Below are 18,090 nucleotides of genomic sequence, written 5' to 3'. Positions count from 1 at the left end.
ATCCGGTACTTTGGATGGGGTTTGTTAGGCCCAATAGATCTATCTTTAGGATTCGCGTCAATTAGGGTGTCTGTTCCCTAATTCTTAGATTACCAGACTTAATAAAAAGGGGCATATTCGATTTCGATAATTCAACCATAGAATGTAGTTTCACGTACTTGTGTCTATTTTGTAAATCATTTATAAAACCTGCATGTATTCTCATCCCAAAAATATTAGATTTTAAAAGTGGGACTATAACTCACTTTCACAGATTTTTACTTCGTCGGGAAGTAAGACTTGGCCACTGGTTGATTCACGAACCTATAACAATATATACATATATATCAAAGTATGTTCAAAATATATTTACAACACTTTTAATATATTTTGATGTTTTAAGTTTATTAAGTCAGCTGTCCTCGTTAGTAACCTACAACTAGTTGTCCACAGTTAGATGTACAGAAATAAATCGATAAATATTATCTTGAATCAATCCACGACCCAGTGTATACGTATCTCAGTATTGATCACAACTCAAACTATATATATTTTGGAATCAACCTCAACCCTGTATAGCTAACTCCAACATTCACATATAGAGTGTCTATGGTTGTTCCGAAATATATATAGATGTGTCGACATGATAGGTCGAAACATTGTATACGTGTCTATGGTATCTCAAGATTACATAATATATAATACAAGTTGATTAAGTTATGGTTGGAATAGATTTGTTACCAATTTTCACGTAGCTAAAATGAGAAAAATTATCCAATCTTGTTTTACCCATAACTTCTTCATTTTAAATCCGTTTTGAGTGAATCAAATTGCTATGGTTTCATATTGAACTCTATTTTATGAATCTAAACAAAAAAAAGTATAGGTTTCTAGTCGGAAAAATAAGTTACAAGTCGTTTTTGTAAAGGTAGTCATTTCAGTCGAAAGAACGACGTCTAGATGACCATTTTAGAAAACATACTTCCACTTTGAGTTTAACCATAATTTTTGGATATAGTTTCATGTTCATAATAAAAATAATTTTCTCAGAATAACAACTTTTAAATCAAAGTTTATCATAGTTTTTAATTAACTAACCCAAAACAGCCCGCGGTGTTACTACGACGGCGTAAATCCGGTTTTACGGTGTTTTTCGTGTTTCCAGGTTTTAAATCATTAAGTTAGCATATCATATAGATATAGAACATGTGTTTAGTTGATTTTAAAAGTCAAGTTAGAAGGATTAACTTTTGTTTGCGAACAAGTTTAGAATTAACTAAACTATGTTCTAGTGATTACAAGTTTAAACCTTCGAATAAGATAGCTTTATATGTATGAATCGAATGATGTTATGAACATCATTACTACCTTAAGTTCCTTGGATGAACCTACTGGAAAAGAGAAAAATGGATCTAGCTTCAATGGATCCTTGGATGGCTCAAAGTTCTTGAAGCAAAATCATGACACGAAAACAAGTTCAAGTAAGATCATCACTTGAAATAAGATTGTTATAGTTATAGAAATTGAACCAAAGTTTGAATATGATTATTACCTTGTATTAGAATGATAACCTACTGTAAGAAACAAAGATTTCTTGAGGTTGGATGATCACCTTACAAGATTGGAAGTGAGCTAGCAAACTTGAAAGTATTCTTGATTTTATGAAACTAGAACTTTTGGAATTTATGAAGAACACTTAGAACTTGAAGATAGAACTTGAGAGAGTTCAATTAGATGAAGAAAATTGATGAATGAAAGTGTTTTTAGGTGTTTTTGGTCGTTGGTGTATGGATTAGATATAAAGGATATGTAATTTTGTTTTCATGTAAATAAGTCATGAATGATTACTCATATTTTTGTAATCTTATGAGATATTTCATGCTAGTTGCCAAATGATGGTTCCCACATGTGTTAGGTGACTCACATGGGCTGCTAAGAGCTGATCATTGGAGTGTATATACCAATAGTACATACATCTAAAAGCTGTGTATTGTACGAGTACGAATACGGGTGCATACGAGTAGAATTGTTGATGAACTGAACGAGAATGTAATTGTAAGCATTTTTGTTAAGTAGAAGTATTTTGATAAGTGTATTGAAGTCTTTCAAAAGTGTATAAATACATATTAAAACACTACATGTATATACATTTTAACTGAGTCGTTAAGTCATCGTTAGTCGTTACATGTAAGTGTTGTTTTGAAACCTTTAGGTTAACGATCTTGTTAAATGTTGTTAACCCAATGTTTATAATATCAAAAGAGATTTTAAATTATTATATTATCATGATATTATGATGTACGAATATCTCTTAATATGATATATATACATTAAATGTCGTTACAACGATAAACGTTACATATATGTCTCGTTTCAAAATCATTAAGTTAGTAGTCTTGTTTTTACATATGTAGTTCATTGTTAATATAATTAATGATATGTTTACTTATCATAATATCATGTTAACTATATATATAACCATATATATGTCATCATATAGTTTTTTTTTACAAGTTTTAACGTTCGTGAATCACCGGTCAACTTGGGTGGTCAATTGTCTATATGAAACCTATTTCAATTAATCAAGTCTTAACAAGTTTGATTGCTTAACATGTTGGAAACATTTAATCATGTAAACATCAATCTCAATTAATATATATAAACATGGAAAAGTTCGGGTCACTACAGTACCTACCCGTTAAATAAATTTCGTCCCGAAATTTTAAGCTGTTGAAGGTGTTGACGAATCTTCTGGAAATAGATGCGGGTATTTCTTCTTCATCTGATCTTCACGCTCCCAGGTGAACTCGGGTCCTCTACGAGCATTCCATCGAACCTTAACAATTGGTATCTTGTTTTGCTTAAGTCTTTTAACCTCACGATCCATTATTTCGACGGGTTCTTCGATGAATTGGAGTTTTTCGTTGATTTGGATTTCATCTAACGGAATAGTGAGATCTTCTTTAGCAAAACATTTCTTCAAATTCGAGACGTGGAAAGTGTTATGTACAGCCGCGAGTTGTTGAGGTAACTCAAGTCGGTAAGCTACTGGTCCGACACGATCAATAATCTTGAATGGTCCAATATACCTTGGATTTAATTTCCCTCGTTTACCAAATCGAACAACGCCTTTCCAAGGTGAAACTTTAAGCATGACCATCTCTCCAATTTCAAATTCTATATCTTTTCTTTTAATGTCAGCGTAGCTCTTTTGTCGACTTTGGGCGGTTTTCAACCGTTGTTGAATTTGGATGATCTTCTCGGTAGTTTCTTGTATAATCTCCGGACCCGTAATCTGTCTATCCCCCACCTCACTCCAACAAATCGGAGACCTGCACTTTCTACCATAAAGTGCTTCAAACGGCGCCATCTCAATGCTTGAATGGTAGCTGTTGTTGTAGGAAAATTCTGCTAACGGTAGATGTCGATCCCAACTGTTTCCGAAATCAATAACACATGCTCGTAGCATGTCTTCAAGCGTTTGTATCGTCCTTTCGCTCTGCCCATCAGTTTGTGGATGATAGGCAGTACTCATGTCTAGACGAGTTCCTAATGCTTGCTGTAATGTCTGCCAGAATCTTGAAATAAATCTGCCATCCCTATCAGAGATAATAGAGATTGGTATTCCATGTCTGGAGACGACTTCCTTCAAATACAGTCGTGCTAACTTCTCCATCTTGTCATCTTCTCTTATTGGTAGGAAGTGTGCTGATTTGGTGAGACGATCAACTATTACCCAAATAGTATCAAAACCACTTGCAGTCCTTGGCAATTTAGTGATGAAATCCATGGTAATGTTTTCCCATTTCCATTCCGGGATTTCGGGTTGTTGAAGTAGACCTGATGGTTTCTGATGCTCAGCTTTGACCTTAGAACACGTCAAACATTCTCCTACGTATTTAGCAACATCGGCTTTCATACCCGGCCACCAAAAATGTTTCTTGAGATCCTTGTACATCTTCCCCGTTCCAGGATGTATTGAGTACCTGGTTTTATGAGCTTCTCTAAGTACCATTTCTCTCATATCTCCAAATTTTGGTACCCAAATCCTTTCAGCCCTATACCGGGTTCCGTCTTCCCGAATATTAAGATGCTTCTCCGATCCTTTGGGTATTTCATCCTTTAAATTTCCCTCTTTTAAAACTCCTTGTTGCGCCTCCTTTATTTGAGTAGTAATGTTATTATGAATCATTATATTCATAGATTTTACTCGAATGGGTTCTCTATCCTTCCTGCTCAAGGCATCGGCTACCACATTTGCCTTCCCCGGGTGGTAACGAATCTCAAAGTCGTAATCATTCAATAATTCAATCCACCTACGCTGCCTCATATTCAGTTGTTTCTGATTAAATATGTGTTGAAGACTTTTGTGGTCGGTATATATAATACTTTTGACCCCATATAAGTAGTGCCTCCAAGTCTTTAATGCAAAAACAACCGCGCCTAATTCCAAATCATGCGTCGTATAATTTTGTTCGTGAATCTTCAATTGTCTAGACGCATAAGCAATCACCTTCGTTCGTTGCATTAATACACAACCGAGACCTTGCTTTGATGCATCACAATAAATCACAAAATCATCATTCCCTTCAGGCAATGACATTATAGGTGCCGTAGTTAGCTTTTTCTTCAATAACTGAAACGCTTTCTCTTGTTCATCATTCCATTCAAATTTCTTCCCTTTATGCGTTAATGCAGTCAAGGGTTTTGCTATTCTGGAAAAGTCTTGGATGAACCTTCTGTAGTAACCAGCTAGTCCTAAAAACTGGCGTATGTGTTTCGGAGTTTTAGGGGTTTCCCACTTTTCAACAGTTTCTATCTTTGCCGGATCCACCTTAATACCTTCTTTGTTCACTATGTGACCGAGGAATTGAACTTCTTCCAACCAAAATGCACACTTTGAAAACTTAGCGTACAATTCTTCCTTCCTCAATACTTCTAACACCTTTCTCAAATGTTCACCGTGTTCTTGGTCATTCTTTGAGTAAATAAGTATGTCATCAATGAAAACAATGACAAACTTGTCAAGGTATGGTCCACACACTCGGTTCATAAGGTCCATGAACACAGCTGGTGCATTAGTTAAACCAAACGGCATGACCATAAACTCGTAATGACCGTAACGTGTTCTGAAAGCAGTCTTTGGAATATCATCTTCTTTCACCCGCATTTGATGATACCCGGAACGTAAGTCAATCTTTGAATAAACAGACGAGCCTTGTAGTTGATCAAATAAGTCGTCGATTCTCGGTAGTGGGTAGCGGTTCTTGATGGTAAGTTTGTTCAACTCTCGGTAGTCGATACACAACCTGAATGTACCATCTTTCTTCTTGACAAACAAAACAGGAGCTCCCCACGGTGATGTGCTTGGTCGAATGAAACCACGCTCTAAAAGTTCTTGTAATTGGCTTTGTAGTTCTTTCATCTCGCTGGGTGCGAGTCTGTAAGGAGCACGAGCTATTGGTGCAGCTCCTGGTACAAGATCTATTTGAAATTCAACGGATCGATGTGGGGGTAATCCCGGTAATTCTTTCGGAAATACATCGGGAAATTCTTTTGCAATGGGAACATCATTGATGCTCTTTTCTTCAGTTTGTACTTTCTCGACGTGTGCTAGAACAGCATAGCAACCTTTTCTTATTAGTTTTTGTGCCTTCAAATTACTAATAAGATGTAGCTTCGTGTTGCCCTTTTCTCCGTACACCATTAAGGGTTTTCCTTTTTCTCGTATAATGCGAATTGCATTTTTGTAACAAACGATCTCCGCTTTCACTTCTTTCAACCAGTCCATACCGATTATCACATCAAAACTCCCTAACTCTACTGGTATCAAATCAATCTTAAATGTTTCGCTAACCAGTTTAATTTCTCGATTCCGACATATATTATCTGCTGAAATTAATTTACCATTTGCTAATTCGAGTAAAAATTTACTATCCAAAGGCGTCAATGGACAACTTAATTTAGCACAAAAATCTCTACTCATATAGCTTCTATCCGCACCCGAATCAAATAAAACGTAAGCAGATTTATTGTCAATAAGAAACGTACCCGTAACAAGCTCCGGGTCTTCCTGTGCCTCTATCGCATTAATATTGAAAACTCTTCCACGGCCTTGTCCATTCGTGTTCTCCTGGTTCGGGCAATTTCTAATAATGTGGCCTGGTTTTCCACATTTCTAACAAACTACATTGGCATAACTTGCTCCGACACTACTTGCTCCGCCATTACTCGTTCCGACACCATTTGTTCCTTTCGTTCTATTAGCCCCTGGTCCGTAGACCTCACACTTTGCCGCGCTATGACCATTTCTTTTACACTTATTGCAAAATTTGGTGCAGAACCCCGAGTGATTCTTTTCACACCTTTGGCATAGCTGCTTCTGATTGTTGTTGTTGTTGCGGTTATTATTGTTGTTGGGATGATTGTTGTAGTTGCTGTTGTTGTTGTTGTTGTTGTTGTTGGGCCGTTTGTTGTAGTTGCGATTGATGTTGCGATTGTTGGGATAATTGTTGCGATTATTGTTGTAATTACTGTTGTTGTTGTATTGGTGATTCTTATCACCATTTTCCTCCCACTTTCTTTTGACTTGCTTCACATTGGCCTCTTCAGCAGTCTGTTCTTTAATTCTTTCTTCAATCTGGTTCACTAGTTTGTGAGCCATTCTACATGCCTGTTGTATGGAGGCGGGCTCGTGTGAACTTATATCTTCTTGGATTCTTTCCGGTAATCCTTTCACAAACGCGTCGATCTTCTCTTCCTCATCTTCGAATGCTCCCGGACACAATAGGCACAATTCTGTGAATCGTCTTTCGTACGTTGTAATATCAAATCCTTGGGTTCGTAACCCTCTAAGTTCTGTCTTGAGCTTATTGACCTCGGTTCTGGGACGGTACTTCTCGTTCATCAAGTGCTTGAATGCTGACCACGGTAGTGCGTACGCATCATCTTGTCCCACTTGCTCTAGATAGGTATTCCACCATGTTAACGCAGAACCTGTGAAGGTATGCGTAGCGTACTTCACTTTGTCCTCTTCAGTACACTTACTTATGGCAAACACCGATTCAACCTTCTCGGTCCACCGTTTCAATCCGATCGGTCCTTCGGTTCCATCAAATTCCAAAGGTTTGCAGGCAGTGAATTCTTTGTAGGTGCATCCTACACGATTTCCTGTACTGCTAGATCTAAGGTTATTGTTGGTATGTAGCGCAGCCTGTACTGCGGCTATGTTTGAAGCTAGAAAAGTACGGAATTCCTCTTCATTCATATTCACGGTGTGTCGAGTAGTCGGTGCCATTTCCTTCAAAATAGTTAAATGGAACAAGTTAATCATACAGAATATTAAGAGTAGTTAATAGTATTTCGTAGCATAATATGAACTCATTTATAAAAGCTTTTTCTTCATATTAGCGTTTTATAAGTTTAAATTCGGGTAGTACCTACCCGTTAAGTTCATACTTAGTAGCTAATATACAATTCAACTACTACAATTCTATATGAAAAACTGATTGTAATAATATTTCGCGTTCAAACTTTTATACAATATTTTACAAACTTACAATACCTTTTATTTTACATAAAGCATGAAATATAGCACACAATAACTTTGATACAAGATAGTTGTGAAGACAATTCTAGCTAGTACACAAGTCGTTCGGCAAAGGCAATAAAGACACGTAATTCATACGTCCAGAAACAAGTCATGCATTCTGGTTTTACTAGGACTACTTCCTATCCTTGGTCTTGTGCAACATAACCGTTATGGCCGTTGATAAGACAGCGTGTTGTAACGTCATCAAAGGGATGAGGGTTACGTAATGTCCAACAGTCCCGTAATAATCTAAAAACCTCATTTCTTACCCCAATTACCGACTCCGTCACTTGTGAAAACGTTTTGTTTAATAGTTGTAGCCCGATGTTCTTGTTCTCACTTTGGTGAGAAGCGAACGTTACTAATCCGTAAGCATAACATGCTTCTTTATGTTGCATGTTAGCCGCTTTTTCTAAATCACGAAGTCCAATATTCAGATATATTGAGTCAAAATAATTTCTTAACCCGTTGCGTAAAATAGCATTTGGGTTCCCCGCAATATATGCGTCAAAGTAAACACATCGTAACTTATGGGTTTCCCAATGTGATATCCCCCATCTTTCAAACGAAAGTCTCTTATAAACCAAGACATTCTTGGAACGTTCTACGAATGTCTTACAAACTGATCTCGCCTTAAATAGTTGTGCCGAAGAATTCTGGCCGACTCTAGACAAGATTTCATCAATCATGTCTCCGGGTAGGTCTCTTAAAATATTGGGTTGTCTATCCATTTTGTGTTTTTAAACTGTAAAATAGACAAGAGTTAGTTTCATAAAAAAATACTTATTAATACAAGCAATTTTTACATATATCATAAAGCATAAGAACACTATATTACATATATTACACCACACGAATACAACTATCTTATTCCGACTCGCTCGTTTCTTCTTCTTCGGTTTTGGTTCGTTTTGCCAAGTTTCTAGGGATATATGATGTTCCCCTAATACGAGCCGTCGTTGTCCACATTGGTTTAGAAAAACCTGGTGGTTTAGAGGTTCCCGGGTCATTGTTACAACTTAAGGACTTCGGGGGTTGACGATACATATAAAGTTCATCGGGGTTGGAATTAGATTTCTCTATTTTTATGCCCTTTACCTTATTATTTTCTTTTGCCTTTTTAAATTCAGTTGGGGTAATTTCTATAACATCATCGGAATTCTCGTCGGAATTCGATTCATCGGAGAATTGGTAATCCTCCCAATATTTTGCTTCCTTGGCGGAAACACCATTGACCATAATTAACTTTGGTCGGTTGGTTGAGGATTTTCTTTTACTTAACCGTTTTATTATTTCCCCCACCGGTTCTATTTCTTCATCCGGTTCCGATTCTTCTTCCGGTTCTGATTCTTCTTCCGGTTCCGACTCTTCTTCCGGTTCCTCTTCGGGAACTTGTGAATCAGTCCACAAATCATTCCAATTTACATTTGACTCTTCATTATTATTAGGTGAGTCAATGGGACTTGTTCTAGAGGTAGACATCTATCACATAATATCAAACACGTTAAGAGATTAATATATCACATAATATTCATATGTTAAAAATATATAGTTTCCAACAAAAATGTTAAGCAATCATTTTTAAAGAAAACACGGTCGAAGTCCAGACTCACTAATGCATCCTAACAAACTCGATAAGACACACTAATGCAAATTTTCTGGTTCTCTAAGACCAACGCTCGGATACCAACTGAAATGTCCCGTTCTTATTGATTAAAAACGTTCCATATTAATTGATTTCGTTGCGAGGTTTTTGACCTCTATATGAGACGTTTTTCAAAGACTGCATTCTTTTTTAAACAAACCATAACCTTTATTTCATCAATAAAGGTTTAAAAAGCTTTACGTAGATTATCAAATAATGATAATCTAAAATATCCTGTTTACACACGACCATTACATAATGGTTTACAATACAATATGTTACAACAAAATAAGTTTCTTGAATGCAGTTTTTACACAATATCATACAAGCATGGACTCCAAATCTTGTCCTTATTTAAGTATGCGACAGCGGAAGCTCTTAATAATCACCTGAGAATAAACATGCTTAAAACGTCAACAAAAATGTTGGTGAGTTATAGGTTTAACCTATATATATCAAATCGTAACAATAGACCACAAGATTTCATATTTCAATACACATCCCATACATAGAGATAAAAATCATTCATATGGTGAACACCTGGTAACCGACAATAACAAGATGCATATATAAGAATATCCCCATCATTCCGGGACACCCTTCGGATATGATATAAATTTCGAAGTACTAAAGCATCCGGTACTTTGGATGGGGTTTGTTAGGCCCAATAGATCTATCTTTAGGATTCGCGTCAATTAGGGTGTCTGTTCCCTAATTCTTAGATTACCAGACTTAATAAAAAGGGGCATATTCGATTTCGATAATTCAACCATAGAATGTAGTTTCACGTACTTGTGTCTATTTTGTAAATCATTTATAAAACCTGCATGTATTCTCATCCCAAAAATATTAGATTTTAAAAGTGGGACTATAACTCACTTTCACAGATTTTTACTTCGTCGGGAAGTAAGACTTGGCCACTGGTTGATTCACGAACCTATAACAATATATACATATATATCAAAGTATGTTCAAAATATATTTACAACACTTTTAATATATTTTGATGTTTTAAGTTTATTAAGTCAGCTGTCCTCGTTAGTAACCTACAACTAGTTGTCCACAGTTAGATGTACAGAAATAAATCGATAAATATTATCTTGAATCAATCCACGACCCAGTGTATACGTATCTCAGTATTGATCACAACTCAAACTATATATATTTTGGAATCAACCTCAACCCTGTATAGCTAACTCCAACATTCACATATAGAGTGTCTATGGTTGTTCCGAAATATATATAGATGTGTCGACATGATAGGTCGAAACATTGTATACGTGTCTATGGTATCTCAAGATTACATAATATATAATACAAGTTGATTAAGTTATGGTTGGAATAGATTTGTTACCAATTTTCACGTAGCTAAAATGAGAAAAATTATCCAATCTTGTTTTACCCATAACTTCTTCATTTTAAATCCGTTTTGAGTGAATCAAATTGCTATGGTTTCATATTGAACTCTATTTTATGAATCTAAACAAAAAAAAGTATAGGTTTCTAGTCGGAAAAATAAGTTACAAGTCGTTTTTGTAAAGGTAGTCATTTCAGTCGAAAGAACGACGTCTAGATGACCATTTTAGAAAACATACTTCCACTTTGAGTTTAACCATAATTTTTGGATATAGTTTCATGTTCATAATAAAAATAATTTTCTCAGAATAACAACTTTTAAATCAAAGTTTATCATAGTTTTTAATTAACTAACCCAAAACAGCCCGCGGTGTTACTACGACGGCGTAAATCCGGTTTTACGGTGTTTTTCGTGTTTCCAGGTTTTAAATCATTAAGTTAGCATATCATATAGATATAGAACATGTGTTTAGTTGATTTTAAAAGTCAAGTTAGAAGGATTAACTTTTGTTTGCGAACAAGTTTAGAATTAACTAAACTATGTTCTAGTGATTACAAGTTTAAACCTTCGAATAAGATAGCTTTATATGTATGAATCGAATGATGTTATGAACATCATTACTACCTTAAGTTCCTTGGATGAACCTACTGGAAAAGAGAAAAATGGATCTAGCTTCAATGGATCCTTGGATGGCTCAAAGTTCTTGAAGCAAAATCATGACACGAAAACAAGTTCAAGTAAGATCATCACTTGAAATAAGATTGTTATAGTTATAGAAATTGAACCAAAGTTTGAATATGATTATTACCTTGTATTAGAATGATAACCTACTGTAAGAAACAAAGATTTCTTGAGGTTGGATGATCACCTTACAAGATTGGAAGTGAGCTAGCAAACTTGAAAGTATTCTTGATTTTATGAAACTAGAACTTTTGGAATTTATGAAGAACACTTAGAACTTGAAGATAGAACTTGAGAGAGTTCAATTAGATGAAGAAAATTGATGAATGAAAGTGTTTGTAGGTGTTTTTGGTCGTTGGTGTATGGATTAGATATAAAGGATATGTAATTTTGTTTTCATGTAAATAAGTCATGAATGATTACTCATATTTTTGTAATCTTATGAGATATTTCATGCTAGTTGCCAAATGATGGTTCCCACATGTGTTAGGTGACTCACATGGGCTGCTAAGAGCTGATCATTGGAGTGTATATACCAATAGTACATACATCTAAAAGCTGTGTATTGTACGAGTACGAATACGGGTGCATACGAGTAGAATTGTTGATGAACTGAACGAGAATGTAATTGTAAGCATTTTTGTTAAGTAGAAGTATTTTGATAAGTGTATTGAAGTCTTTCAAAAGTGTATAAATACATATTAAAACACTACATGTATATACATTTTAACTGAGTCGTTAAGTCATCGTTAGTCGTTACATGTAAGTGTTGTTTTGAAACCTTTAGGTTAACGATCTTGTTAAATGTTGTTAACCCAATGTTTATAATATCAAAAGAGATTTTAAATTATTATATTATCATGATATTATGATGTACGAATATCTCTTAATATGATATATATACATTAAATGTCGTTACAACGATAAACGTTACATATATGTCTCGTTTCAAAATCATTAAGTTAGTAGTCTTGTTTTTACATATGTAGTTCATTGTTAATATAATTAATGATATGTTTACTTATCATAATATCATGTTAACTATATATATAACCATATATATGTCATCATATAGTTTTTTTTTACAAGTTTTAACGTTCGTGAATCACCGGTCAACTTGGGTGGTCAATTGTCTATATGAAACCTATTTCAATTAATCAAGTCTTAACAAGTTTGATTGCTTAACATGTTGGAAACATTTAATCATGTAAACATCAATCTCAATTAATATATATAAACATGGAAAAGTTCGGGTCACTACAGAGGGCGGGTTAAATTTGGGTTCATTAAAAAGCAAAAATTTGGCTTTGATCGGCAAGTGGTGGTGGAGGTTCAAAACCGAACCTACTTCCTTGTGGGTCAAAGTCATCTCGAGTATTTACGGGTGTTCGGGTGGCTTTGACTCGACTCACTCTTATCTTTCAAAAAACACCACTTGGGCTAATATTTTAAAAACAGGTACACACATTGATTCAATTGGTATCTCATTCAGCAACTCCATCGTGAAGGAAATTGGTGACGGGCAACAAACTTCTTTTTGGGACGAGAATTGGTCGGGTAGTGGCGCGCTCAAAAACAGGTTCAATCGGCTATATAGATTAGAGACAAACCAGGATGCACTAGTTAGCGAAAGAGTCAAATTGGAGGGTTCGATGCGTGTTGGAAACTGGTTCTGGTCCAGGCCGATTACAGGGAGAACAGGGGCAGAACTTGCTGAGCTAAACTCGGTGATCACTCGCTGCAACTTACATACTGACCGAGCTGATCGATGGGTTTGGAACTTGGCAAATTGCGAATCTTCTACTACTAAAAGAATGTCGACAATCATTGATGAAAAGCTTATTCCAAGAGGTACTAATATTTGTGAAACTTTGCGAAACTACTTTGTTCCAAAAAAGGTAGAAATGTTTATATGGAGAGCTCGAAAAAAGCGACTTGCAACATTGATCGAGTTAGATAAGAGGGGCATTGACCTCCACATCGTCCGTTGTCCACTTTGTGACGACGATGTGGAGTCGGTTGACCACGCTCTTATCTTTTGTAAGCATGCTTTCGAGGTGTGGCGGAAAATTTTTGATTGGTGGGGGGTGGGCATGGGATCATCGTTAAGCATAAATGAGATGTTTCATGCACACTCAAATATCACAATGTCGGATGTTGGTTCTAAAATATGGCAAGCGATTATTTGGACATGCGGGTATTTTATATGGTGGAACCGGAACCAAATGACCTTCCACAAAAAATGTTGGTCTCCCCCGGTTGCGCTATGTGAAATACAAGTCAAATCGTTCGAATGGATCGCGAAGAGATGCAAGAAAAAGAAACTCGTTTGGCACGATTGGTTACATAATCCCCAAAGTATTTTCTTGTAATTTATTGTTAGCTTTAACGCCTTGTTAGTTAGCAATTTGCGTATTGTTCTAGTTGTAGTTTCGTGTGTTTTGTTGATAGGCGACTATTGTAACATGTAGTTTTGTCTTATCATCAATAAAATTATTTGCTTTTCAAAAAAATAAAAATAAATACTCAACTTTGAGCGAACTTTATTATTATTATTTACTTTTAATATAATAATTATAATTATAATTATAATTATAAATATAATTATAATTATTATTATGTTATTAATATTCAAATATGGATTCTTTTTACGAAATTAATTACGTTACATATGTATGCGAAAATACATGTCTCTATATATTTGTAAAAACAACGACAAGTTTCTTAGACAAACGGCTCATTAAAAAAATGACTTTAGCGTTTCGATCACTTAATACCTAAAATATGTCATTAAATTGTTTCGTTTAAACAAACTCGTGATGTCACGGGTCATTTCACTAGTTGAAATATAAAAATACATGAATTAACTAAATAAGTTTACATCGTAGAAACATTACGGAGTATCTTTATATTTACACTTTTGACATATTTTCAGCATTTAATTTTCAAACACCACATTTTTCTTTTTATGTATTAGTAGTTTTTTAGAAAAATGTTGTATAACCTACTTTAAAATTTGTCATTTCACTCTATCGAGGCTTACACATGTTATTATATATTTCTTTAAAATTACTCTCACTTTTTGAATCTAAAATTTAATGATTTTTCTTTTAAAATAAGTAATTTTTCTTCTAAAATGAGTAATAAAGTATATAACCACCGAGTTGTTCGCCTGAGTGGTACCAAGAGATTTTGAACTTTGAGGGCTTCTTATGAGAGACCCGGGTTCGAATTCTGCCAGAGTTTTACCTTCCCTCGCAATATTCAAGTATTTTTGTTGCTCCTTGCTATTGATCGGGTTGATCGGGTAAGAAGCGCATCCAAGTATGTTTGTTACTGCTTGGTACAATGTCCACCTTATTGACTACAATCGGCCATTAGAAAAAATAAAGCGTGTATTTAATATTGTCAAATATGTTGTATTAGTATTGTTTTTAACACTTATATATTTATGATTGCACTTTTTTGTGAAATACTCTCACTTTTGCAGTATCTTTTTGTCAACAAATTACAAGAGTTTTTAGAGCATTATTGCAAGGTTATTTTTACATATAGACTATAGTCTTTAAAAGACATTTTCCATGAGATTATTTTAATGTTTCTTTATAACACACAAAATTCTAGTCACTATTTTAATATTTCCGTTTTAAAACTGTAGAACATATTACACAAGTCGCCCTTATAATTTGCTAAAAAAAACTGGAGAATATGTTGGGCTTGCATGTGGGCTCAACGGTGAAGCTCCATATATTTTCATAGAGGGTGTGTTAGCCCAAGTTCGTGAGCTTGTTAAAGATAATTAAATTAAATATTTTTTTTTTTTGGTAAGCGAGGAAACCCTCTATGAACGAGCACACTGGCTCCCCCATAGAAGGTAAAATCTCGGGTAATCAAGCCTCCCGAGCGCGAGACCTGGAACCGGGTGAATTGCGCATTATGCGCACCCTTTAGTCACACTCTCTTTTTGAACAATTTGGCATAGTCAGGAATTGAACCCGAGTGGTGTGCTTCATTGGACAACTCGGTGACCACTCAGGCAAGCCTGAATGGTTAATAATTAAATTAAATACATACACAATATATACTAAAGGTGTGTTTGAATGAAAACTAGCTGAAGCTTATAGCTGAAAGCTGGAGCTTATTATTTTTATAAGTGTTTGATAAAGTAGCTGGTGCTCGAGCTTATTGGTGTATATTGACTAAATAGTACAACAATAATAATGTAAAATAATATAAATGAGGGCTTTTTAGTAATTTCACTATTCATAAGCTCTACTTTTTTCATAAGCTAGTATGGAGGAGCTTCTTTTTTTAAGAGCGTATGAATCTAATAAGCTCTACTTTTTAATTAATACCAAACAAAGCTTATGATTTGAAGCTTATAAAAATTATAAGTTCAAGCTCCTATAAGCTCTTATGAGCTACGCACCAAACATACTCTCACTAGTAGAGTAATAGAAAAGAATGAAATTCTGTCGTTTTCCTTATGAAGTTAGTCATCTTAATTGAAACGACGTCGCACTTTCATATCAATAGTCAAAAGTATTCGGTGGGAAGATTACTTTGGGTATCCAAGTATGTAAATCAAAAAAATGATCCCTGACCACGCACTACGCACCGTGCGTAGTGCTTGACACGTGTTACCGAGATATACACCGAGCCAACCTATTTTCATCCCAACACTTACCAAACACGAGCAACACGCATTGTGTTAGGTACGTATTGCAATGAAAATAGATTGTCTCGGTAGATATTTCGAAAAACATGGGACCACGAAGCAAACACCACATATGGTGCGTGATGCGTAAACAATAGGCATTTACAATCTTTTCTGAAAGTATATTATTAATTAAACACCTTAAAATTTTTGGTCATTTAACCAATTTCTCCCTATTCAACAAAGAAACAAAGAAGTATTCCAAATTTAAAATTCCAAATATAGGATATAAGAATATTATTATGTAAAACTTTTAATCGATAAAAGGATCAATTAGTAAGCGAATCCAACCTTTGAGGCTTTTGGCGAACCTTTGTTGGCTAGGTTCTTGCATCGACTATGACATGGTCAGCAGACATATCAATTACAAAAAAATGACGTGTCAAATTCTATGGAAGTATAACTAAATCTTAAGATAAGTCACGTTACACTAAAAAAATGTTTTGTTTCAACGAATATATGCCATTACAAGTACGAAAATATGGCCGGGTTCGTATAGAATCTTTCCCAGAGTTTAATTTACTTAGTTTCACACGGTTTAAACGACTTAAAATTTAAACCATTAAATATCAAAACATAACAATTATTTAATTAAATTTAATAAATGTCGTGTAACTAAAGTTTGGTTTCATCACTGTGTTGATCATTACTTAAAGCCGGTCACTTTCATCAATAAGTTGGATTTGAATGTTGGACATGGGTAGGGGAAAAGGTTATGGGGGCTCCTATCCGATAAGATAACACGAGATCTTGATTCATTTACACCGTTGACTAAAAGTCAATGACATTAGGCTTTGATGACGACAAAATGTCCGAACAATTTTAGGATTGCAAGTTGATTTGTACTTTATATATAGAGTTCTCAATAGCATTTCATATCACCAGCAACAAGTGCTTTTCCTTCTTACTTATCAAATGGTGACGATATCGTTAAGTCAAAAGTCAACCAATTTTCAATGCTCGAACAATAACTCGATTGTTGAAGAGATCAACGGGTTAATTCGGGTTCACAAAGATGGTAACGTCGAGAGACCTCCAATTGTACCTCATGTTTCTTGCATGGTACCTTTGGAGCTCAATGTCATAGCAAGAGATGTTATGATAAACAAGTTTACCAACTTGTGGGCACGTTTGTATGCCCCTAGCATCAGACAGTTTTCATCAAAACTGTCGTTGCTAGTGTACTTTCACGGAGGTGGGTTTTGTGTGGGGTCGGCTTCATGGGCTTGTTACCATGAATTCTTGACACATGTTGCTCGTGTTGCATGTTGTGTTGTTGTATCGATAAATTACCGTCTTGCCCCTGAAAACCGCCTCCCAACTGCCTATGATGATGGGGTCAATGCCATTACGTGGCTAAAACAAGAGGCGTCAAAGGGAACCATTGATGAGCTTAAATGGTGTGATTTTTCGAACTTATATTTAGCTGGTGATAGTGCTGGCGGGAACATATCGTACCATGTCGCATCACGACTAGTGTCTATGCACTTTTTATCGCCAAAAGGGATTATTTTGATTCAACCCTTTTTTGGGGGAGAAACAAGAACTTCGTCCGAGAAACATTCGGTGCAACCGATTCACTCTGCATTAACTCTACCAGCTTCTGACACATATTGGCGGCTAGCGCTACCACTAGGGCATAAACGAGACCACCCATTTTGTAACCCTCTAGCCAAAGGTGCACCAAAACCAAGTGATATGAGAAATATCAAGACTATGATTTGTGTGGCTGAATTGGACATACTTAAAGATAAAAATTTAGAGCTTGGGCATGTCCTTGTTAGTGTGGGTGCACGTGTGCAATCTGTTATTCACAAAGACGTTGGACACGCATTTCATGTTCTACAGAACTACCCAATGGCTCGTACCAGAATAAACGAGATGATTAATCAACTTAAAGCATTTATCAACCAATAATCAACAAGTGTTATGATATCAGATTGTAAAATCTGGAACATAGTTTTTATATATGGTTCTTTAATTAGCTGTTACCATTTACGGAGTATATGTTATTTTTTTTTATTTTTTTTTAAATATGTTTCCTTTTAAATATAATGAATAAAAAAATACGTAACTAAATTAATTGATTTCTCATAATCTAAACTCGAGATCATCATTTT

General features: G+C 35.2%; 1 protein-coding gene across 1 annotated transcript; it reads left to right on the top strand.

Annotated features, from left to right (window-relative positions):
• The first annotated feature begins 16,885 nt into the window (after nt 1-16,885).
• On the top strand, nt 16,886-17,887 carry LOC139896515 (probable carboxylesterase 17). The gene has a single exon (XM_071879154.1). It carries the CDS (start codon nt 16,886-16,888, stop codon nt 17,885-17,887), a length of 1,002 nt encoding a protein of 333 aa, XP_071735255.1.
• Nucleotides 17,888-18,090: the final 203 nt, after the last annotated feature.

The sequence above is a fragment of the Rutidosis leptorrhynchoides genome, chromosome 3 (genome assembly GCF_046630445.1).
Source record: "Rutidosis leptorrhynchoides isolate AG116_Rl617_1_P2 chromosome 3, CSIRO_AGI_Rlap_v1, whole genome shotgun sequence".
NCBI lineage: Eukaryota > Viridiplantae > Streptophyta > Magnoliopsida > Asterales > Asteraceae > Rutidosis > Rutidosis leptorrhynchoides.
This window is presented reverse-complemented; position numbering and strand designations above follow the sequence as displayed.

Coding starts and splice junctions, on each gene's coding strand:
- LOC139896515 (XM_071879154.1), top strand. CDS start 16,886: ATGGTGACGATATCGTTAAGTCAAAAGTCAACCAATTTTCAATGCTCG.